Source organism: Acomys russatus, chromosome 1, assembly GCF_903995435.1.
Source record: "Acomys russatus chromosome 1, mAcoRus1.1, whole genome shotgun sequence".
NCBI classification, from domain to species: Eukaryota; Metazoa; Chordata; class Mammalia; order Rodentia; family Muridae; genus Acomys; species Acomys russatus.
The window spans coordinates 90,096,464-90,120,030 of NC_067137.1; the positions used below are offsets into that span (position 1 = coordinate 90,096,464).

The 23,567-nt window shown below is 49.4% G+C and overlaps 1 protein-coding gene across 3 annotated transcripts in view; it reads right to left on the reverse strand.

The window, feature by feature from the left end:
- Positions 1 to 23,567, reverse strand: part of Actn1 (actinin alpha 1) — a 97,849-nt gene that overhangs the window by 22,873 nt on the left and 51,409 nt on the right. For all 3 annotated transcript variants that reach the window (XM_051148329.1, XM_051148339.1, XM_051148334.1), the window contains exons 2-8: positions 20,648 to 20,762; positions 15,688 to 15,807; positions 9,225 to 9,311; positions 6,924 to 7,011; positions 6,443 to 6,521; positions 3,927 to 4,008; positions 2,703 to 2,788 (exon numbers count right to left, since the gene is read on the reverse strand). In XM_051148329.1, the coding sequence (XP_051004286.1) occupies positions 2,703 to 2,788; positions 3,927 to 4,008; positions 6,443 to 6,521; positions 6,924 to 7,011; positions 9,225 to 9,311; positions 15,688 to 15,807; positions 20,648 to 20,762 (657 nt within the window). The remainder of the gene's footprint in view (positions 1 to 2,702; positions 2,789 to 3,926; positions 4,009 to 6,442; positions 6,522 to 6,923; positions 7,012 to 9,224; positions 9,312 to 15,687; positions 15,808 to 20,647; positions 20,763 to 23,567) is intronic.

The following is a 23,567-nucleotide window of genomic DNA, read 5'->3' on the forward strand; positions in this document are numbered from 1 at the left end:
AAGGGAAGAAGGGGCGGAGGGGGGAGGGTTTCAGAGGGAAAGCCACACAAACCCCACACTCTCCCTACCACACAGAGGATGCACACACAGTTCTTCCATGCCATGCATGTGTGCATGCACATGCACACGTACACGCACACACAAACACAGACACATATCCCTCTGAGCACTATGATCAGCCAAGCCACAGAGAAGGCATCAAAAAGAGGCCAGGGTAGTGTCAGCAGGCATGAAGCCCAGGGTAGAATCCCTAAAGGCAAACAACATTTTAAAAAAAGGGGCGGGAAGGGGGTACAGTCAGACATTGGGGCGAGAACACCTCAAGTCAGCCTGGCAGTACACTCTGTGTGGTTAGTAGGCTGAGCAGAAATGCCCAGCCAAGGAAGCAGAAAGGCTGCCCATGTCCTGGCTAAGAAGTGGGGGACAGGGTTCAGGAGAGGTCAGCAGGAGAGTAGCAGAGGTCTGGGGACAGAGGAGGAGTCATGAGGCCAGCAGGGAGTTGGGGCTGGAAAGCTGGATGGTGACCACCCCTCAAGGAAACCAACAGGAAGGGTTGTGCTCTCTGCAGTCAGTAGAAAGGCAGGTCCAGGGCTCCCATCCAGTGGGTATCAGGGCTGCTGCCAGCTGATATGGTTCTCTTTGGGCCATTTTAAAAGGTGCCTTTTCTTCAAGGCATTTCTATTTAAAGAAGGAGGAGGAGGAAGAGAAGAAGAAGAAAAGAAGGTGGTGGTGGGGGCGGGTGGGCACACTGATTTTTTTTTTTTAACTGCTGGACATAAATCTTGGTGGTAGAATGCTTATCTAGCATGCACAAAGCCCTGGGTTGAACCCCAGCACCACCATCACAAAAAAATAAAAATAAAAAATAAAAATAAAAGAAAATAAAAAATAAAAAATAAAAAAAAAAATAAAAGAAATGGTGGCACACAGCTTTAATCCAAGCACTCTGGAGGCAGAGGCAGGCAGATCTCTGAGTTCCAGAGCAGCCTGGTTTACAGAGCGAGTTCCGGGACTGTCAGGGCTACACAGAGAAACCCTGTCTCGAAAACCAAAGGGAAAAAAAAAAAAAAAGGAAAGGAACAAAAAGAAAGAGACAGCTTGGCTGCTCTCTGCAGAGTAACTTTAGCAACAAATATTCAGATTGCCACAGTCCATGGGCACACAAGTGGATTCTTATATTGGTTGCAACTATCCATGAAAGGCCTTGGCTCACATGCAGGACTCCGGCCTGAAGACCAGGGAAAAGGCAGAAGATTTCTCCTAGCTTGGCTGCTGCCTTGCTTTGAGAAGATGGCCTTGCTCAGGCAGGAAGAAGGGAGGGTCAGAGGTGAAAGGGATCCTGGGTATTTAAGGGAATGGTTTAAGACCCAGGTTCTGCCAGCTCAGCTGCCTTCCACTCGGTGGGGGTCCACTATGCCCAGTATTCACAGAGACACAAAGGGAGGCCACCCAGAGACTGGGCTTCTCTGGCACCCATTAAGTGAGCTTGCCCGGGGTTCTGAGAATGTCCTATCACCTGTGGGGTTTGGGTGAATTAACTAATCCTCTCTCACTCAGGGACTGCTGCTGGTGTCCAGCGGGGAGGACAAGATGGGCCAAAGGGCGGCAGGGAGAGCGGGCGAGGCCAAGGGCGAGCTCACCTTCTGCGCACCTAGAAGGCGTGGCAGTGACATGAAACATTAGGTCACATGGCCTTCCCCTCCGGCCTTAGCGTGCCTACACATCTGCACAGAGAAGGAGAAGAGGTTGAGAGGAGAAAGTAGAAAACAGCACAGAGCAAACCCGAACAGCAGCAGCAGCAGCAGTGGACAGAGAGCACGAGAGGAGCGGAGCGGGGGCAGGGCCAGCAGGGGCATGAGCCAAGAGGGGAAATGAGCAAGGGGGATAGGGGTGGGGCCAGAACCCCCCATCATGCACTCCCAGCAAGCCTAGGGACCAAAGCCATGGAGGTTTCTACAGTCAAGTGCTGCTTCTGGGAGGGGCCAGTGCTGAGTGACAGCTTCCAGTTTTCCAGTGCCCACAGTGGGAACTGGGCCCTGGTGTATTACAGAACCATACAACCTGGCTTTACCTTCTCCAAGTGCAATCTGGGCCAGGATACCAGAAGGGGCCTCACTGCCACTCACAGCCTCTTCCCTCCTCCCACGGGTCATGCTTATGTCTGAGGACACGGTGTCCGGTGTCCACATGGGGGGTATCCCAGGCAGGATAGGGTTCAAGGGCTGGAGACAGACTTGGTTAAATCATGCCTGAGAGTAGAAGGGGTTGGAGGAGGGGGGCGCGGGGTGTGTGGTATGACACCTTTGCAAAATGGTATGTGAAGAGAGGAAGTCCCGGTACTGGCAAGCCTGTAACTTTCACAGAGCTGGGACTGTAGCTTGCTGTCCCTTGCAGCCAGGAATCACTGATCTCACACACCCAACCCTTCTGCGTGGGCCATGCAGCTGCTTCCAAAGGACTGGCGCTTGTTAAATGTTCTCAGTACTGAGAGATGGTGAGAGACGGCAGAGGTGCAGGGTAGGAGAGGGGGAAAACACGCCTTCCTTCAGAAACAGAGCTTAACTACCCACAAGAGCAGAATCAGGCCGGTCCACACATCTGCACCGGGATATGGAAGGATGGAAGGAGGGAGGGGCGGGAGGCCATGGCTGGGATCTGGCATGAGGTGTGCTGGGCATAGGAGGAGCAAGGGCCCCAGGTACCTTCTGGGCTCCAGAAAAGGCATGGTAGAAGCTAGACACGTAAGTCATAATGGCCTTCTCATCCGGCCGGGCGGTCCCAACAATGTCTGTAAAGAGACAGAGAGAACCTCAGTTAAAGCTACCCTAGTAAACACATGGTACGTCTGTCTCACAAGGGGATGCAGAAGACTGCGTACTGTGAAGTGACCTTGCCAGCCTTGAGGGCATGGGCCACAGAGAAATGGGCATGGTGATGCCCTAGGAGGTAAGCAAAGAAATCCAACAGAGGAATACCCTACTTGGTAGCCCCCTCCAATCTCAAGGTCAACGGCATCAATAGAAGGGGGTTGAAGGAAAGAGGGAAGGGCTGAGGTGGAGATGGCAGACAGAACTCACCACCCAAGGACACGCCCGGAAGTGAAGCCAACCCACTCTCAATACTCTCAATAGCAATTTTAAAACTAGGGGGACCCTGGTTAGGAACATGACAAGAGATATACCGGGAATTACTGTCATGTTGGCTAGACGTGAAACTGGTTTGTTTTTGTTTTTGTGACAAGTCTCACTTATGTAGTCCAGGCTAGCCTCAAAGTCACGATCCTCCTATCTCAGCCTTCCAAGTGCTGAGATTATAGGCACGTGTTACCACATCTGGACTGTGGGAAGTATTTTAATTACAAGCAAAAATGCCCATTATGTTTAAGGCCCATACTTGGAAGTAGGTAGCAGTGACGTGAGATTTGAGACTTAATACAGCCCGACCAAGACATCCAAAGGACAAAGAAGAAAAACAAGGTGTGATGGAATGTCACGGACTCTTTTGGGATGGTGGGCAACACACCATCTTATGCTTCTGCGCATGTTTGGAATCTTCTCGATGACATCTTCTAATAAAACGCCACTGGGGGGACTGTCAGAAGTTCATGGCTGGGGGGGGAGCCGATTTTGGATAATTCCCTCAACCGTACATTCCCTACCCAAGACTCTTCAGGGGAGCTAAGACACTGTAAAACGGCACATAAGTACCAAGATTGAGGAGAGCCTGAGGGACAATGGCCATGGTCCCTGCTTCATGCAAGGGCAAGAGCCGAAGAGGAAGGCCTATCCTCTCCTCTCCAGGAAGCTTGTTAACCACATGGAACCCCTGACAGGTGAGTGACCCAAGCTCTTCAGGCTGAGGGCCCAGCAGACAGAGCCAATCCCTTCAGGCCTTGGATGCTGAGGGACAGTGGAGAATGCACTTACCTTCTGCATCCAGCATCTTAGGGATGTCCAAGAACTTCTCTGCCACATCAAAAGCCGTGTTCAGGTTTGTGAGTGGATCATCCTAAAGGAGAAAAGGACAAAGTGAGCATACAAGGGGATGGCGGGGGGGAGGGGAGATGGGGGAGGTGACATTCTACCAGCCCCTACCAGGTTCTGGGTAAGAAAGGCTGGCTTCAAGGCCTTGAGGGGCCACTAGCTAGAGGTTTGACACATGTGCCACCCCTCACCCATCAAGCTTCAGTAAGGTGGGGAAATGAGGTGAAAAACATGGGCCTGAGTCTAGAGTTGGGGTAGGAAAGAATTACTAAAAAATGATGCTGGGGGCCGGAAACCACCAGTTCTGGCAGGACACATGGGTAAAGAACACAGACTTAGTTTCCCCCACCTAAACTCGATCGTTGGGATATGTGCTCTTGGCTCTTAAAGATCAGTGAGAAGCTGAAGCTGACCCTGGTTTCCCAGGTGGCGTTGGGTTCTTCTGAGTAGCCACAGCTTTTTAATGATCCATGCCTCTGCTATCTTCTCTAGAGAGTAAATGGGATGGGGTGGCAAGGATGCTGGGGACTCGGGGCTCCCTGCACCCTGGGGTGTACTGCAAACATAGAGTTAATGTGCAAAGGTGCAGTTAGGCGCCTCCACAGCCTACCAGGCAACACATCCGTCTCATAAAACGGAGGAGGCTATGGAGGGATTCTCAAAAAGTTACAACCCCGCATCTAAGGCTCAGAGATTATCGTGAAAGGACAGGGAGGGGAAGTCAGAGCCAAGGAGTTTACTGTGAGAGTGTATGTCCTATAAATGCCAGAAGCTACTCCCGGGACGCCTCACCAACATATCTGCCTGAACAAACATGACATCAGCAGACATGCTTAACCTGGAAGGGGGAAAGCCTCAACCCTAGACAAAGAACCACAGACAATGAAGGGATGCTGACAGATGAAGAAACAGTCTTCCCCAGGGAAGAACACACCAAGTGGTTACCAATTACGATACGGTCAGCCCTGAAGACGTATACATACAGGTAACATTATACGGACTGAGTAGTTTATAGTTACATATTTAGGAATACACACACACACCTCACCACCACCACCAATAGTAATAATTAAAGAATAGGAGACCATGATATGAAGGAAAGCAACAGGGAGGGGGCAGCTTATGGGAAGGTTTGAGTGAGGAAAAGGAAAATTATATAATTATATTATAATCTCAAAAAAAAAAAATTTTTTTTTTTTTGAGACAGGGTTTCCCTGTGTAGCCTTGCCTGTCCTAGACTCACTTTGTAGACCAGGCTGGCGCTGGGATTAAAGGCCTGTGCCACCACGCCCGGCCCCTCAAAAAAAAAAAAAAATTTTTTTTTAAATTTTAATTTAAACATGAAATTCCCATTTGATCCAGTGGATCACTGGAGGATCCTGAGAGACACCTGAAGAGCTGAAAACATAGTCTCAGACACAAATGTGCACAGCAGATCACAGCAGCCTTGTTCCCAGGTCAGAAAGCAGAAGCCAGGAGCTCACCAATGGGCAATGACATATGGGGGGCTGAGCTGGTAGGCTGAGACTCTCTTTTCCCTTAGAGGTTAGCTGGAGAATGGCAGCCCTAGCTCTGCACACAGGGCCAGGCCTCAGGCTCCTCTCCCTCAGCAGATGGGCCCCTTGCACGTGAGCAGAGGGTAGGGATGGCCAGAGGATAGGAATCTGCTCTTTCTTCCTTACAAATCCTTTTCTTTTTTCTGTTTGCAGCTTGCTCATCTGTCTACACCCTAAAAATAGGCCCGCCACCACCAGCAATTGCCAGGGTAGGAGCATCAGGGCTTTCTTGGTTCCTGGTTAGCAAGAAGCCCCGGGGCACGGGCGTGTCTGTGTGAGGAGGCTAGCTAGACTGAACACTGCCGTTCCAGGGGGAAGGGGAGAAACAGGCTTGTCATCCTAGAAGCAGCCCTACCAAGAGGGCTACACAGCAACAGGCTCCATTTCCATTCTATTCCAGATCAATGTGCAGCTCACAAGAGCTCGTGACACTGGCTTCGTGGTAAGAACTGCTCAGCACCAAGGTCTAGGCCAGCGTCCTTTGATCTGCTTAGACACCTATGACCGCCGTGAGTTTACAACAGCCCCACCTCCTCGCCCCTCAACATTCACTTCTCACTCAAGAAAAATCACCAAGTAAACTGATACCCAGACACAATGAAGGTGACATAATGGCATGCTTGAGAGGTTGAGGCAGGAGGATCACCTGAGTATATGCAAAGGGATCTGTGATGAGCACACTGGGTAATGAACAGAAAAGGCTTTTCTTTTTCTTTTTCTTTTTCCTTCCCCTGCTTGCTTCCAGATGGGGCTGGTCCATAAGGCCAACTACTTTCAGGCTGGGCATTGGGCTTCCAGCAGTGGTCCTCCTGTCCTGTCCCTCCCCCCTCAGCCTGTCTCCACCGACTAGGGACCAGTTACCAAGCAAGAGAAAACTGCCTGAGATCAGGTGGGCACACGTACCTTCCGCAGCTTTCCATAGTCAATCAGCTCAGGCCGGTGTCGGTGGATCAAGGCACAGAAACCAAGGCCATCCTTCCAACTGTCCAGGGAGAGAAAGGGAGAGAGGGGGGGACCTGATGACTTCTGACGTCCATGCAGTCCTCTGGAGCAGAATTTGAAGGGAGACTTCTGCCCGCCAAATGTCTAAGTATTGGAGGTCTAGCTTTTTGGAATAAGTCGAGATGAACCTGCCACACCCACTTTCCCCCTTGCCAAAGCCCATGGCTTTAGCCTGTTGCTCTGGAACTCTGGGCTTTCTAATACAACCTTGAGGGTCAGTACAGGTGTAGCAGGCAGCATCTGGGTCCAAGACACCCACGGGAGGGATGACACACCCTTCCCCAGAAGAAATACTTTTCCCTGACTCTTCCAACCAAGGTGGGCAGGGAGGCCCTGAGAAGGCAGGCCAACCTCGGTGGGAGCCCCCGGCTCCAGCACTCACCTGATATGGAAGTTCTGGATGTTGACATTTTTATATGGGGCTGTCTTCCGCTGACACCACAGGAGCAGCCCTTCTTTAGCTGATGTCTCTATGAGGAAGGAAAGGAGGAAGACATCCGTGAGCTGCCCCAGGGGAGGGAGGATACTGCTCATAAGAGGCCCTACGGGGACCTTAAGAGCTCAACTCTATTGCTATAAGGAGAGAAGTAGTCCAGGCCACTGTGTCTGTTTGTTTGGCAAAGTTGGAAAAGTTAAGAAAGAAAAAGGCGGGCTGGGGAGATGGCTCAGCGGTTAAGAGCACTGTCTGCTCTTCTAGAAGTCCTGAGTTCAATTCCCAGCAACCACATGGTGGCTCACAACCATCTATAATATGATTTTCTGGAGTGCAGGTGTGAATGCAGATAGAAGACTCAAATACATAAATAAATAAATCTTTAAAAAGAAAAAAAAATTTTCTAAAAAAGAAAAGAAAAGAAAGAAAGAAAGAGGCAAGCCACTCACACCATACACTAAAGTCTTCAGACAGCAGCAGCTCTTCAGGTTACCAGCCCAACTGGCTTTCATTCAAGAAGTTACAGGGTTACAGAGTGAGTCAAGAAATGGTGGCTGCTCCAAGAACAGCTGGAAGAGCTATGACATGTTTATGACCAGAAGCCCCTCAACAAGGGAATCACACAACCTGTGGGGCGAGCACGGCGGAACAGGAAGAAAGGATCCCTGTCCAGGTTCAGTCGAGTAAGGCTTCTTCCTCTTCGGTGCCCTGCCACTCTGTGGAGCGGGTGGCTATCTGTCTGTAAAGCCAGGCATCTGAGGGGATGGGGGAACTCCCAGCACCACAACTGCAGACTACGCTGCCTCTGTGTGTGTTGGATCTGTGAACTTCAGGTAGTGGCATTTAGTAAAGTGAGCTCCTGAGCGATCTCACGTATTTAACTCATAAACCGGGCTGCAAAAATAATGCTAAGATTGGCACAGGGTGCCAGGTGTGGTGGTGCATTCCTTTAATCCCAGCAACTCTGGAGGCAGAGGCAGGTAGATCTCTGGGGCTTTAAAGCCAGCCTGGTCTACATAGCAGGTACCAGGCCAGCCAGAGGTACACGGTGAGGTCCTGCCTCTAAAGAAATAAATAGTCAGTCAGTCAGTCAGTCAGTCAGTCAATCTATATATGAATTGGCATGGGACTGGAGAGGCGGCTTAGTGGTGAGAGCCCAATGTTTTTGCAGAGGACTTGAATTTGGTTCCTAGCACCCAGTGCATAGTCACCTGTAACACCAGCTCCAGAAGTCAATGCCTCTGGCCTCTGAGGAAGTCAGCACTCCCCTGTACATAGCCACATACAGACACACAAGCATATCCCCAATGAAAAATAAAATAAATCTTTATGGGACTGGAGAGATGGCTCAGTGGTTAGGAGGGCTTGTTGCATTTCCTAAAGACTCAAGTTCAGTTCCCAGCACCCACACTGGGAAGCTCACAACTGTAATCCCAGTCTCAGGGGATCCAATGCGCTCTTCGAGACTCTGGGACACCAGGCGTGCACACAGCACACAGACATACATGCAGGTAAGAACACCCATGCACATAAAACATACCACATGCATTTAAAAAAATCAATATGCCTACTTTACAAGCATTTTTTTTGTTTGTTTGTTTTTGGTTTTTTTTGTTTGTTTGTTTGTTCTTTCGAGACAGGGTTTCTCTGTGTAGCCTTGGCCATCCTGGACTCACTTTGTAGACCAGGCTGGCCTCGAACTCACAGCGATCCGCCTGCCTCTGCCTCCCGAGTGCTGGGATTAAAGGCGTGCGCCACCACGCCCGGCTTTTACAAGCATTTTTATTTCAATCTCACTGCTTTAAAAAAAAAGTGGTTTTTGTATGCATATATCACGTACATAGCAAACCACAAACAGAACATGATAAAAAGCACTATTTCAGACACAAAGCTTAAAATAAATAAATAAATAACTAAATTAAAACACGACTAGAGTAAAAGACTACTCTCATACCAGGGCAACCTGTGCAGATTTGAAAGGCGGCCACCAGGGGGAGCTACAAAAGCGCCTCCTATTTTTCTCATCCTTTCCCACTAAGGGCCAGGTGAGGCTTTTAAGACACTTAACCACAGCAGCCTTGGCCTTCTCAAAGTGAAGAATGCCACCACTGGGCCAATATACCTTGGGGGGGGGGGGTGTTATTTGAAATCGTGAGGGCGTTCTGGATGACACTAGGGAGAAAGGCTAGGTGGAGAAGTGAAAGGGAGGGGTCAAAGTTCAAGAAGGGTCAGAACAAAGCAGAAACCCACCTTCCACGGAGATGTCCTGGATGGCAAAACGAAGGATGATGGTCCAGATCATGCCCAGGGTCATCTTCACATTCCCATCCACAATTTCTACAGAAAACAGTGGCAGGGCATGTTAGGGGGGCTGCAGCAAGACAGACACATTTTCAGCATCCCATGTCACTCCCTGTACACTCAGAAATCAAACTATCGCAAACCCCCCACTTCTAGAAGGGGCATTTTTATTGTCTGTTTGCTTGTTTATGCTAAGACCTTTTTTGTTTGTTTATGCTAAGATGCTTGTTTGTTTGTTTATGCTAAGACCTTGTTTGTTTGTTTATGCTAAGACCTGAACCCACAAGCCTCATATATACAGAGCTCACCTAGTCTGAGGCACGCCCAGCTAGCTCCACATAGAAAGTTTGTGAAAGTTGGTACAGTCGACCAGGACAGATGCCAGGAGAGAGGACTATCTGAGGTGTGATAAAGGAACAGGTGATTCTCTCGAGATAGTGGGTCCATCGGAAAGGACCCATAGTCACACAGTCTGAAGACAGGAGGGGACAATTTCTTAGCCCTCACATAGGTCCTGGGGGTGGGAGGTCCATGACCTGGGGGTCCGTGGACAATCATAGCTTCCAAAATAGCCACTCATATGGACAGCCAGAGTCAACAGAAAGCTACACACGTCCATTTTAAAAGCTGCCACTTTAACCAACCTTCTGATTGGTCAACCTCAAAATACCCTAAGTTTTAAAATAGATTTTTTGTTTTAAAACACATTCAAGATGACAGCTCAGACAACCTGCTATATTTAGTTCTTCAACTTTTCAGACATGGATATCCTAGAAACAGCAAATAAAAGCATAAATCAAGGCTGGAGAGATGGCTCAGGAGTTAAGAGCAGCGGCTGCTCTTCTAGAGGGAAACAGGTTCGATTCCCAGCATCCACACAAGGCAGCTCACAACCCTCTGTAATTCCAGCTCCAGGGGATCCAACGCCCTCTTCTGGCCTCTGTCGGCACCGGGCAAACACATGGTGCACGGACATACATGTAGGCAAACACATACGAAATAAAAGTAAGTAAATCTTAAAACAAATACAAACTATACGTCAGCCTAAGCCACAGATCTCTTTTGGTCTTGTGGGCTGAGAAGGTGAAGTTCCTTGGTAGCTCCTTAGTCCGTACCAGTCTGCAGAACTGGAGAGTAAGCTGGCCCACAGGAAGGCGCTCTCAGGGAAGAGCAAAGTCCCCAAGGGTATCTTACTTACTCCCCTCTGCAATACTTCTGTGTCGGGTCTGCGTTAGTGTGCTGGGCAAAGGAGTACCAGTGTTCACTTGGGACACTGGGCACACCGTAACTTGCTAACAGAGCCACAGATAGTGATGGGCCACAGGTCCTTGTTAGCGTCACCGAGAGCTGTGGCAGCAGGCAATTGTTTCCCTGATGAGCATGGTCCAGCCAGAGCTCTGCAGGAAATGCTCCCGGGGAGGCGTCAGATCAGGAAATAAAGCTGGGGTGGGTGGGTGAGGCCACAGACTCAGGCTCACTTATTGAGATCCTCCTGCCTCAGCCCCCCCAAATGCTGGGGTTACAGGTGTGTGCTTTAGGGAAAGGAGGATTGGGGGAAGAGGGACAGCGGGTGGCTGGGACCAGAAGGAGAAGAGGGAGGGGCCTACAATCAGGATGTAAAGTGAATTTAAAAATGAGCTAATTTTAAAAAGTGTTTTCATCTACAGCAGTTGTTCTCAACCTGTGGGTCTTGACCCCTTCCTTGGGGGAAGGGGTGTTGAATAATTCTTTCACAGGGGTCCCTTGTCAGATATCCTGCATACCAGATATTTACAATTCATAATAGTAGCAAAATTACAGTTACGAAGTAGCAATGGGAATAACTTTATGGCTGGGGGTCAGCACAACATGAGGGACTGTGTTAAAGGGTCGCAGCTTTGGGAAGGCTGAGAACCACTGCTCTACAACCTCTAGTACTTTAACATCCAGAACACACTAAGGGGTTTAAATTGATATGAACAGAGTCTAAGCTCTCAGAGGTATGAACAGGCAAGGGACACAAGTAAATACAGAACATGAAATCAGGTATAATTTCCCCAGATATTAAGTTAGTAAACTTTAAAAGCAAATTGAAAACCATACACATTATTATACACTGCAGCTAGAAGGATAAACTGGCTTTAAAAAAAAAATCAAACAAACAAAATCTTGCTGAAAAAGCTGGCAACAGAGAGCAAGCATCACAAAGCTGTTCAGTTCTGGTGGTGAAATTCTATCTCTGTCCCTGGCCACAGACCTGCACTGCAGAGTAAGGTTTCTGTATAAATACCCTTGTTGTTCAGTTATTTATCATGGAAACTATGTTCAAAGTACAAAGAGTGACTTAAGTCCCCAGAGCACCCCCACCACTACCCCCCCACCCCTACCCCACCCCTCTTTAGCTCAGAGCCATGGCTTTCCACCCCACCCAGAGGCCAATGGCCAGTACAAGACCTGTGCCCAGTAAGGCCCTCTTGGGCTAGTAGAGCTTCCTGGGCCCTCCTTCCATCCTCGATGGCATCCTAATTTCTCCCTCCCCCGGAATACCCACATGGCTTCCTCCCCACTTCAGGCTATCTCACTGTAGCCTTCCTTGACCAGCCACTTGTCTCTTCCATGCTCTCTATCAGACATCTGTAGCATTTCCTGTTATCTTCTGCATGGCCAAGGGTCAGGACTTTCCCTATCTTGCATCACTACTCAGAGCCCAGTGCAGGCTTAGCACTGAGTAAGGTCTCCATGAATGAGTGAATGAATGAATGAATGAATGAATGAGACATCAATCACAGCGAGTGAACAGAGGCACACAGGCCTGTCACTGGACCCTGAAGACCTATAAAGGCTCAGCCACTCCCAAGACAGGCCCAGGTAACAGAGCTCAGCTATCCTCAAACGGATATAACAGAACCATTCAGGATTGCATTCCTGAGGTTTTAATGACTCAGGGGGAAAAAATCTTTACAATGAAATTTTATGGGGTAGCATTCTGACTCTAAGGGAAAATTTTTTTAAGCTTATAAAAGTGATGACACTGAGAGTCAGCCTTTCTAGATGGTATACTCTCTTCCCCTCTGCAGGGCTCCATGAGGGCCAAACACAATGGCCTCCTATGGGGGACTTTCAAGTACTAGGAAGTCAGGTGGTTTCATTTTGAGGAGGGGGTCCTAATAATTATTCTCCGCCCTTCCAGAACTTAGCGGATTCTACGTCATAGTGAGAGGACAGAAAACTAGCGCTAGAGATGAGGAAGAATGGTGTGGTGTCTTGAGTCAATGTTAAACGCTGCTCACATCCTGCTTGCTTAGTCTGTTTCTCTTCCCTACTCCAGAAATGCAATTACTTGCCTACATTCCAAGAGCTGAATGGCCAGTGTTGTGAAAATCTCATGTGACTGGACCTGGATTCCCAGGGGTCATGGCCTTTCAGGCCAAGGCTCAGGCTTCTGCACCCACTATGGGCCCCGATCCTGACAGATCTGAACTATAGAGATGGCCCCGAGATCTCGGCACCCAAACATCAAGCTTCCTCTCTCTCCAAATCTCGAAAGTTGAGAGTCCTGCTTGGGTCCCCTCTCCCCTGGTTAAACCCCAAGCCTTCACCCAACCAAGCCTCCACTCCATGAAATCTAGATGTTCCAGACCCGAGTGTGGTAGGAGAAATCTCAGGGCTTGGTTCTAAACCCCTAGTTTATGACATGTGCTTGCTCCATCTAGACACTTCGGGGACAGGACCTTCGAGAACATGGGGAGCACGGTTGCATTCCATAGGTCTGGCATGCTCTTCAGGACCAGTCTGCCCACAAGGTCGCCCTGCCAGGCCTGGTCCAGTCAGTGCTAGTTGTTGGAGTGGAGGGGTTGTCCTGCTAGGGCCTGGTCCCCACAGGGGTCCTCAGCAATCCCAATAAACAGCAACAAGGTCCTCCCACTTCCAAGAGATCTGCCCTATGGCTTTCAGTTCCTAAGCCATCAGCTCTGAAGTGTTGTTCCTTACAAAGTAAAACCCCAGTGTGTATTCACTTGGCTTCCTGTCAGGGCAACCCAGGCTTGGACTGCGGCCAGAAGTCTCAGCCTGCCTCCTACAGCTGTAAGAAGACAGCAAATCTCTCACTTGACAACAGACCAGGGCAGCATGGCAACAGAACACAGGGACCCTCGTGACATGGCAGAGGTTGAGCAGTGAAGGAGCTGTGGTGTGTTGCGGGGGCGCTCAGTGGAGCTCATCAGGCCAGGAAGAGGGTTAGAGCTCAGCTGTGGAGCCTGAACCACCGTGCTGGGCCTGGCTCAGCTATGGAAGTGCAGTTTGGTTCAGAGTGACCTGACATTCTATCTCTCTGGCAATTTTTCTGAGCCTCAACACTCTGCAACACTCACTTCTCCAACCTGCCCCGAGGGGGTGATCCACGGATGCCTCCTGTTGGGTCAGGCTCAGGCTACACCACCTCTTTTCTTCTAAAATAATTCTTCTTCTTCCTCCTCCTCCTCCACCTCTTCCTCTTCCTCCTCCTTCTCAAAACCTGCCTTAATGGTCCTGTATTTCCACTCCGCAACAGTTGATTGGATCTATGTTAAGCCCACCCTTCTACACAGGGAAAGCTCTCTCCAATTCACTGCAGACCTCACCCATCCCTACCGTTCACCCAAGCCCATTTCTCACACTTTCTCCTTCCCTATCCTAAGTGGGGACCTGAACTGTTGCTAGACCACTGAGTGGCGTTTTTCTTGGCTTCCTCTGCCTGAAAAAAAAAAAAAAAAAAAAAAAAACTTCCAAGGCTTCAGTCCTCCCTAGTAGAACACGAAGTTCTTTTGTTCTTAATAAGAAGCAAAGAATGTTTTCCCAGCCACAAAGTTGAGTACCTGCCACACACACGTGCTTCAAACACACACCCAGCATCAGCAGCTAGGAGCTGTGGCCAAAGGCTGAAGACAACGTAGCCTCTTGCCCTTGAGATGTTCAAGGCCACAAGGGTGCCAGGATCCAGGTGTGGCTGCCACCTTGAGCAACAACCCAAACAGTTAAGGCAAGGGTCAGCCAACTTTCTCAATAAAGGGCCTGACAGGAAATAGCTTTGGCTCCCCTGGCCAAGTGGTCTCTATAGCAACTGCTGAGCTCTGCTGCTGGCATCCAAAGCAGCACAGATGACAGAGAGGGCAAAGAAGCTGATGTGGTTGTGTTCCGCTGTTCACCAAGATCTTTGTCACTAGGCATGGTGGCATAGGCCTTTTAATCCCAGCGCTTGGGAGGCAGAGGAAGGTGGATCTCCATGAGTTCAAGGCCAGCCTGGTCTACAGGGCCAGTTCCCGGGCAGCCAAAGCTACACAGAGAAAGTCTGTCTCAAAAACACCAAAAGACCTTTGTCAATGAGACTCGACCCTACATAATGCTGTTTGTTACCCCTGTTAAAGCTGATGGAAGAACAGGAAATGTTTCCATGCACATCCACGGGGGAAAGGACTTTTCTCATTACCCACAGGAGATCTGCTCTCACGGACTTAAGGGGAGTAGTACCCCCTGGGTGCATTTCTCTGGGATCAAGCAGCACGGTCAGCTGTAAACATACTTCCTACAGTGGGCGTGTGCACCTATGGGGTCACTGGTCAGAGCCTTTTAGCATGGCTTTACTCATGACAAGTGAGTCCTCTTATCACAGCCATGGCTGTGTTTTGACCAAGGGAGGAAGATGGTGTCTCTCAATCCCTGACGTCCCCCAGCAGGTGCCCGATGAACATGTGCTGTGTCCATAGGTCATGCCATTGAAGGGGCCTGGTTAGACTATTCTAGCTGCTCCTTCAGAGCCAGCACAATGCATACCACAAGTCCTGTGACATTCTTGTAACTGTGAAGAGTGTGCCGGCAATGCTTTCAACAGCTTTTTGTTGAGGAGAGAAAAAAAAAAAAGTTTCTGAAGTGATGGGAAAAGAGGCAAAAAACTACAGTGCTAGGAGATGGTACTAAGAAAGCTACTTTGGCCCTCCCCAAAAAAGATCAGGGGTGGTGGTGCATGCCTCTAATCCTAGGACTCAGGAAAGGCAAAGGTAGGCAGACCTCTGAGTTCGAGGCCAGTCTGGTCTGTAAAGCAAATTCCAGGATAGCCAGAACTACAGAGTAACCCTGTCTCAAAAACCAAAACAAAACAAAACAAAAGGAAGATACTTTGGGAACAGCAGTGTCTCCCCAGGGCCCTGTCAGCCAGCAGGAGTCCATTTATACTGTCCCATCCACAGAACACCCCACAGGACTTGAGGAAGCAGGCATGTGCCCAGCACTCCCTGGGCAACCGCACATCATAAGGGCTGCAGTGAGAGAACAGGAAAGGGCCGAGTCCTGGTGTGGCTGACCGATGAGGTGATGGGTACCTGTTTCCAAATGCATGTGAACCCAAGCGTCAGGGCAGAAAGGACCAAAGAAACAGTGATCACAGGGTTGTCTGCCTCACCTTCAGCTCCAATGGACACCAGCTTGACCCCTTTGCTGGCTATGAAATCCAGGGCCTTGTTGACGTTGGAGATCTTGTGCACCCGCATCTTGCCTCTCTCTGGCTTGGCCAAGCGTTCGCCTACAAGAGGGAGGAAAATGAAGGTGAGGTACAAGTGTCCAGGAGCCAGGGCCACTCCTCACTCCCCTCACCCAGAGCACCCTTAGAAGGACATATGTATGATGTTCCTCTCAGGTGTTTGGAGTTATCACCCAGGCAGAAAAATCAAAGAAAAGTTGAGTCTACTTGCAGTTTTCCACTTCTCCTCAGAGACAAACCTGTGTGCATCTGCTCAAAATTTATATCTTTATTTAAGAATACTTTAAAAAATGTGTGTATCTGTGTGTGCAGGTGCTTGAGGCGGGCAGAAGAGGATACTGGATTCCATGGGGCTGAAGTTACAGGCAGTTGTGAGCCACCGCTGTGGGTATTTGGTTGCAAGCCTGGGTCCTCTGAAAGAGCAGCCACCTTCTCAACCATAGACCGGTCTCTCTAGCCCCAGCGTTTATTTATAATAACAGATGCCAGAGAGTAGGCAGGAGCTGAGGAAGAGCAAACAAGTTTCTTGCCTTTTATGTAATGATAATCCCATAGGAAAGGTCAGGTCTTAAATTAAAAAGCAGACAAATAAATACATACAATGGGCAAACACTAAGAAGCATCTGTGTTCTTCTAAGGAGGAGAAAGGAGAGGAAGAAGAGGAGGAGGAGGGGGAGGAAGGAAAGGAGGAGGGAGAGGAAGAAGGAGAAGAAGAGAGAAGAGAAGGGAAGGAAGAAATGAATGGAGGACTGGCTGGGAACAGCCTGTGGCTTACAGTTAAGTTAGGCTAACACTGCAGGGAATGGTGATCAAAGCAGAAGGAACAGCACTGTTAAAGACCACAAACTCTCAGACGTCTTTGTTCAGGACATCGGTACAGGCCATGTTTTAGTATTACAAAAAAAACTTGTGTTAAGATAAAGCTGCCTCTTAGTACTCCTGGCCCCACCCACTGGAGTGGCCCCACCCACTGGAGTGGCCCCACCCACAGGAGAAGCACTGCCCCTGCTGTTACACTGCCTTCCTGTGACAACCTCAGGCCGGCTCCACGCCTACCTCCCACTCACACCCTCCCTCCTCCACGCAAGGGCTTCTGCTCCTCACGCCTCAAGATCTGAAGACAAAAAGAATCTGGGGGATGAGACAGGGGAGTCAGTTTGCCAAGTACTCCAATAAAAAGCACTTTAACCCCAGAACAGACAATCCCCAGGGACCTATCAAAAGGGCCATCATGCCTGCCCCCCCACCCCCCACCCGTTATAATGAGCTGACAGCTCTGAGACAACATTTGAAACAGGTTGTATGGAAGCAAAATGGGAGAATTAGTGGGTGTGCTGCTATAAGCAAAGCTTAATGGGCGAGTCTGGTGGGAGTTCAGAAGACCAGGACACCAACAGAAACAGTCAGGACTGTACTTGGGAGGGTTCGGACCCAGGCAAGGCACGTGAACGGACTTTCTGGCAAAGAGCTGGGCTGTGTTTTGCTGGTGCCCTGAAAATGCAGGACACTGAGTTTAAGGGAGGGGGGCTAATTAATTGGGTAAAAAAGAAAAAGCTCATCACACTCAAGCTGTGGCATAGTTACTGATAAGTGTTTGTAGCAAGAATCGGGGCAAAGAGCAGAATGGAAAGATCTGGAAAGCCGGAAGCCTCGCCTGAAAATGGGCAAACTAAAAGCTGTGGGCAGGCAGGATGTGACTGTTAGAGATCAGTGTCATTAAAAAGAGGCCCCGGCAGTATTGACATGATCCAGGAGTTTCTTTCTTTCTTTCTTTTTTTATAAAGATTTCTTTATTTATTACGTATACAATATCCTGCCTGCAAGCCAGAAGAGAGGACACCAGATCTCATTATAGATGGTTGTGAGCCACCATGTGGTTGCTGGGAATTGAACTCATGACCTTTGGAAGAGCAGTCAGTGCTCTTAACCTCTGAGCCATCTCTCCAGCCCATCCAGGAGTTTCTTAATGACCTTCCCCAGCTAGTCCTCTCTCCTCTGTGTCAGAACTAGCAACTTGTGGCTAATATTTAGAAATCTTTCGTACTTCACTGACATAGCAGACCACTAGCTTCCATCTTAATGGCTTAGCATGTCATCAGATAGCATCTTAGGCCTCTAGAAAAGTCTCTTCCACCCTGTTTTAACTGTCTCTCTAAAGCACCCACCAATGTATTTTAAAATTACCTTGATTTATGGCTTTTTTTTTAAAAAAGATTTATTTTTATTATGTATAGTGTTCTGCCTGCATGTGTTCCTGCAGGCCAGAAGAGGGCACCAGATCTCATTATAGATGATTCTGAGCCACTGTGTGGTTTCTGGGAATTGAACTCAGGACCTCTGGAAGAAGAGACAGTGCTCTTAATCTCTGAGCCATCTCTCCAGCCCCAATTTATGACTTTCTTTGTTTTGTAAAACTATAAAAACTTCATGAAACTGCTTCCACATTGGGATATAGAATTTAGGGTAACCTAAATCTGTGTCTCTGGGCAATAGTCACCCAAAACAGCTCCAAAATAAACTATCACTTATTCTCTTTTTAACAAACTAAAAAGCCAAGCACTTTACACTGGGGTCAAGAGGGAAAAATACCTTGAAAATACGAATGTCTTTGATATCTCAGGAACTGGACAAGCCCCACCCACCATAAGCTCCATACTATAAAACTAAAATTGAGGAAGGGAGATAAATTAGAACAAAGTATTAAGGAATATGCATATAAAATGAAATGTATTACCTTGTATGGTAACTTAAAATTAATAATAATACAAAAATAAGTCAGGAGGAAAAAACTAAGTTTTCCTTTCAGAAGGGAGAGCTGACAGGATACCCTGCCTAAGGAAGCATTTTTCTAGGTTCAGCTTCCAGGCACTCAGAGTTCGCTACAGGGGAACATGCAGAAGGCTTGGGTTCATCCATATGCTGGTTTTACAGGCAAGCAGAACTCAAGAGTTACGCTACAGTGGCGTCTACCCAGATTTCATAGGAAGGCCTGGGAGGCCAGCGAACGCACAACACGGTTGAATTCCCTACAAAGAGCTCTGTGGGGGTGAGGCCTAAGCTGCAATAGAAACCCCACCCACCCACCCAAAGATGCTGAAGATGCAGGGAGTGTGGAACATCTGTTAATGAAAGTCTCGGGCAGTAGATGTAGCCAACACAAGAGAACAGCCACATGGAAGGGTTACGGAAGCCCACTGAAGCCCACGCCACACTGCCGAGCCTCCCCAGGATTGGACATGGTTGTACAGCCTGTAATCTTCACTCTCCTGAGTTCTGGTCTTAGTTTGGAACTTGCTCCCCCTCCTCCCCGAGTCCTCACTTGTGCCACAGTGTGTTAGAGGTATTTATTATGGCAGGGGCTCACAACTAAGGGGCTGCCTTGAGTCTCCTCAGGAGGGACTCTGAACTTAAACTTCTGAACCTGAACAATGTTTGAATTATTAAGGGCCATGAGGACTCACGGAGATAGGCTGAATGTGGTCTTTTCGAGGCCCAGGGGTGGAAGGTAATGGTTTAAAGTGACAAGTCTGGGTGTCAAATTGACAAGAAGTGGGCTGCAATGCTCCGTCTTAAGCGTTGACTTGAATGGATCAAGTGACATCAAGATTAGTCAAGTATCTCGGAGATAATTACATCATTAGGGATCCGACCTAATCAACAGATTAATGCCTTGACGGGTTCATAATATAATGACGTCATTAAAAGGTGGCGAAAGCAGAAGGGGGGGCGGTCGGGGAGAAAGTACATCACTGCAAAAAAATGCTCTGGCGTTTTCATGTACATTTTTCTTGGCCTCTTGCTGCCATGAGGCCTACTGAGCTGCTCTAGCACATCCTCTCTGTGGCAACAGGCTGACACTTGTGAAGCCATGGGCCAAAATAAATAATGCCTCCCCCACCACCACCAAAAAAAAAAAAAAAAAGCTAAAATGGTTACAGTTTCCATTGTGTGTATTCTGCCCTGCCCAGGTTTCACTTTAAAGGAAATGTGAAAAGCTGTTTTTAAAAGAAGTGAGGCTGTCAAAAGTCATGCAAAAAAAAAAAAAACACAGGGGAACAGAACAGCCTGTCGTCTGGGGGAGAGCCTCCCTGTGTGGCAGACAGCCTGAGGGCCACTACCTTTTTGGGAATAGCTAGTTGGAAACAAAAGCAGGTGCCAGCTCCCGAATGAGCCTCAGGGAATGTGGACTCAGGCTGGAAGCCCTGGGGAGGCACAGAGGCCCTGTGAGCAAGGGAACAACACGACCATATTTGGGCTGTCAGAGGATCTGAGTCCTAGGCTGCTTCATAAAGCGGGACTGCAGGGAGGAGGGGAAAGGGAGGAGACAGAACTAAGGCCTGTGAGGCCCTGTGAGGAGTCACAGGGCCCACAGCACAGAGGCTCGAAGGGGGAGATCATGAAAGAGGGAAACAGACCACAAAGAACGCAAATGTCAAGTTGGAAAGAAGGCCAGAAGCAGAGCAGCTTTGTGGTCCCAGATTAGGTTTAGGATGACAAGATGACGTCTGCAGCAAAACAGAGAGCCAGCTATTTGGCTCTGAGCATCCAAGTGGACATGTCCAATGCCATATTTTGGGTATAGTTTGTTCCTAATAGTTCAGGTCTTGGAAACCTGGCCTCAGCATTGTGAGAGTCCAAGTGGTAAGACTTTTAGAAGGCAGGGCCTAACAAGGTCATTGGGGTAACCCCTCCAAGGAATGAGACTAAGTGATGTGACATCTTGATTAACTCTTTTTTTTTTAGTGTGTGTGTGTGTGTGTGCGCGCGCGCGCGCACGTTCGTGCCTGGTGCCCAGAGAGGCCAATGTGAACATAGATAGAACACAACAGCCAGGTGTTAGGACTTAGAGGGTACCACCCTGTCCCAGCCAGGGCCAGCTCACCTGAGATAACCTCCAGGAGCAGCATGAGCTTCAGGCCATCTCGGAAGTCCTCTTCAATGTTCTCAATCTGCGTCCCTGCCTTGCGCAGGTGGGAGTTGCACCAGGCCGTGAATGTCTAAATCAAAGGGAAGAAAAGGAGGCGGTCAGTCTCCTCGCGAGCCATATGGTCTCTGAGGCCCTCACCACAGACCTCAATGGCTTCCAGGGCTCCCCACCTTCTTTCCAGTTGTTCTGTGCAAGGTCCTCAGAAGGCTTGTGCCATCCTCACTTTACAGCCACATGAAGGTACCAGGGAAGATGGCCACCCACTCAGAAGAACCAATAGAAAAATCTTAGCATGGCTGTTCCACACAGTCACATCAACCAATTGGGGTGGGGTGGGGGGGGCAATCTTCACAGAAATGCAAGTGGGGCATCCTTTGTGGCCTATAGGTACAGGGGGGAGGGTGGGAACGAAGCTGCACCTCCCTTAACAGGTCTCTTCCCAGCCCTCTCAAAAGCATAATCTCTACCCACACCTAGAAGTGCCACAACTCCATTCTTAGCAATCTCCCTCTAGGACAAATTCATTTCAGCACCTCTCGATAAGTTAGCTTATAAAATCCCCTTCCACTCGATAGCTAACCAGGGGAAAGGAGTCATTCTTGTTGGGGACAGAGTTCAGAGGCATGGTGTCAGGATAAGGAGAAAAGAATGGCCCCCTGCCCCTCCCCCCCACCACACAATCACACGTATGTGAGGTTAGGGTGGGGGCACCTTCAGCTGTAAAACCACGGAGAAGAATTGCAGAGAATGAATGAAAGGAAGTTGGTACAAAGCCATCAGCTGAACAGCTACTTCTCTGAGATGGGGAGGGGGATGCCTGGGCCACCATCCAGAGGCAGGCCACCAACCAAGGGGTCTCACGCTAATAGCACCTCCTGGCGGTGTGAACATGGAACGGGTTAACTCGACAATCAACAGCAAACAGATGTATGTGCTTCGTTCAGTTTCACGTGGCCGTTCAAACCTCCATCAAATCTCAGTCTGCAGCAACCACACAGAAGGCTGCTCTTGCTTAGCCAACCTGTTCACTGGCACTGCCCAGGCTCCTCCCACCAAGTGGCACCACTGACTACACAAGGCTCTAAAGCCTGCTCCTGTTCCTCTCACTGCAGGGCCGCTCAGCTCTTGCGCCCCGCCCTGCGAGTCCCACGGATTAGCAACATGCTAGAAATGCCCTCATTCGGGGGAGGCCACTCATGCCCCACTCTCCTCTTGCTCTGAGAACCTCCAAAGATGAGAGGCGAGAACATCATATACTGGTAGTTATTGGAGGACCCTGGATTTACGGCCGAAGTTGAAAAGCCTGTGGAAGCAAAAGGGGGCACAGAGAGATGGGAGAGGTGAGAAGAGGCAACACACTCACTGGAAGAGCTTTTGGGCTTCAGTTCTCAGATCTTGGCAAGCCAGGGGTCCTCTCTCCCCTGCAATCACCACCCGCCCGCCCCCACCATGACAGAGATATGTGCTGTACCAAATCTTTGGGGAAATCACATCATATCAGGTGGGCAGGAAAATAAGCCATCCCCCAGTCTGCACTGGCCTTCCCTGGCTAACACATCTGCCTTTTAGCATTGGGTACACAAGTCGCCTAGTCCATGAGCTATGTCTGGGTTGTATGCAGAGCCCGCAACGCCAATGCAGTCATCTACTGTTGCTTGGCCCTTGCAACCGAAGGTCAGGGGCTCAGGGCTCACCTGCACACCCAGGGTACCAGTGGGCAGAATCAAGAACGCAGTACTGAAAAAAGCAACAGAATCCTGGGTCCTGGAGAAGCTGGGCACTTTGGAGAAGCTGATGCAAAGCTCAGGGGTCCTAAGGAGCCAACAGAGCCTATGGGTGATACTAAGTGGTCAGGGCAGGGAGTGGGTGGGTGGGTGGGTGGGTGGCCATCCCATCCTCCCTGTGCTCAGAGACCCTCTGGTCTCAGAGGTCAGACAGCCCAGGGGGAAGGGCTGCCAGGGGATGACGTTCACCTCAGCTTTTGTTTTCATTTCATTATAGCTCGTGTTGGCATAAAACAAAAACAAAACTGCACAGAACGTCTAAATCTTTGGAGCAAGTACAATTACTCTGGTTCTACCTTCTCTCCCAACTGCCACCTGTCCATACTTCGCTTTGGCCCAGAGCCACCACACAGCACTGTCACTGCGGCCAGGGATAGGCATGTCTTATTCCGTGCTCACATCTCCTATCTCCCAACACACCTGCTCTTAAGCCTCTTCCGGGCCCACCCTCCAACTCTCAGTCCCTTCCACTCTCAGCCAAAGGCTTCCTAAGGCCTTGAGGGAAACTGGTCAGTGCCAGCAGCTAAGGGCTGCGAATTCTCACTGTTTGCTAACCTGGTCTTGAAGAGGGGGGGAGGAGCGGAGGGAGGAAGAGGCTGTCGTAAGAAGACCAAGCTTGTGAAAGCCACTAAGTGTAGTAGAAAGCAGCTGGCCCCACTTCCTGGGGAAGCTGCAGAGGCCAAAACAACACCTGTGTTTCTTCAGGCCTCCAGGACCAAGCCCAGGGCCTAAACCTCCAAGCAAGAGTCAATAAAAGTGGCCCCACAGCTTAGGGCTCTGAACCCCTCCAAAGTGTTGAAGTGCTCGTGCAAGCAGTAGCCACAAAGCTCAGGCATGGGGGGGGGGGGGGGCAGGGGCATGGAGTAAAGCAATGCTAAGGACACTCTCTTCCTACAGACCACATCTGAATCTACTGTTCTCTGGCCTTCCAAAACACCAGTTCCCTTAGCAGTAAAATGGGGATTTGCAAGGCACTGTCAAGTCTACAGTGCTATGTAGTGAGGGCACCCCAAAACAGCAACAATAACAACAAAACAAACAAGCATGCTGGTGGCCTGGAAGGGTTGACTCTACTCCAATCTCTCTCCATA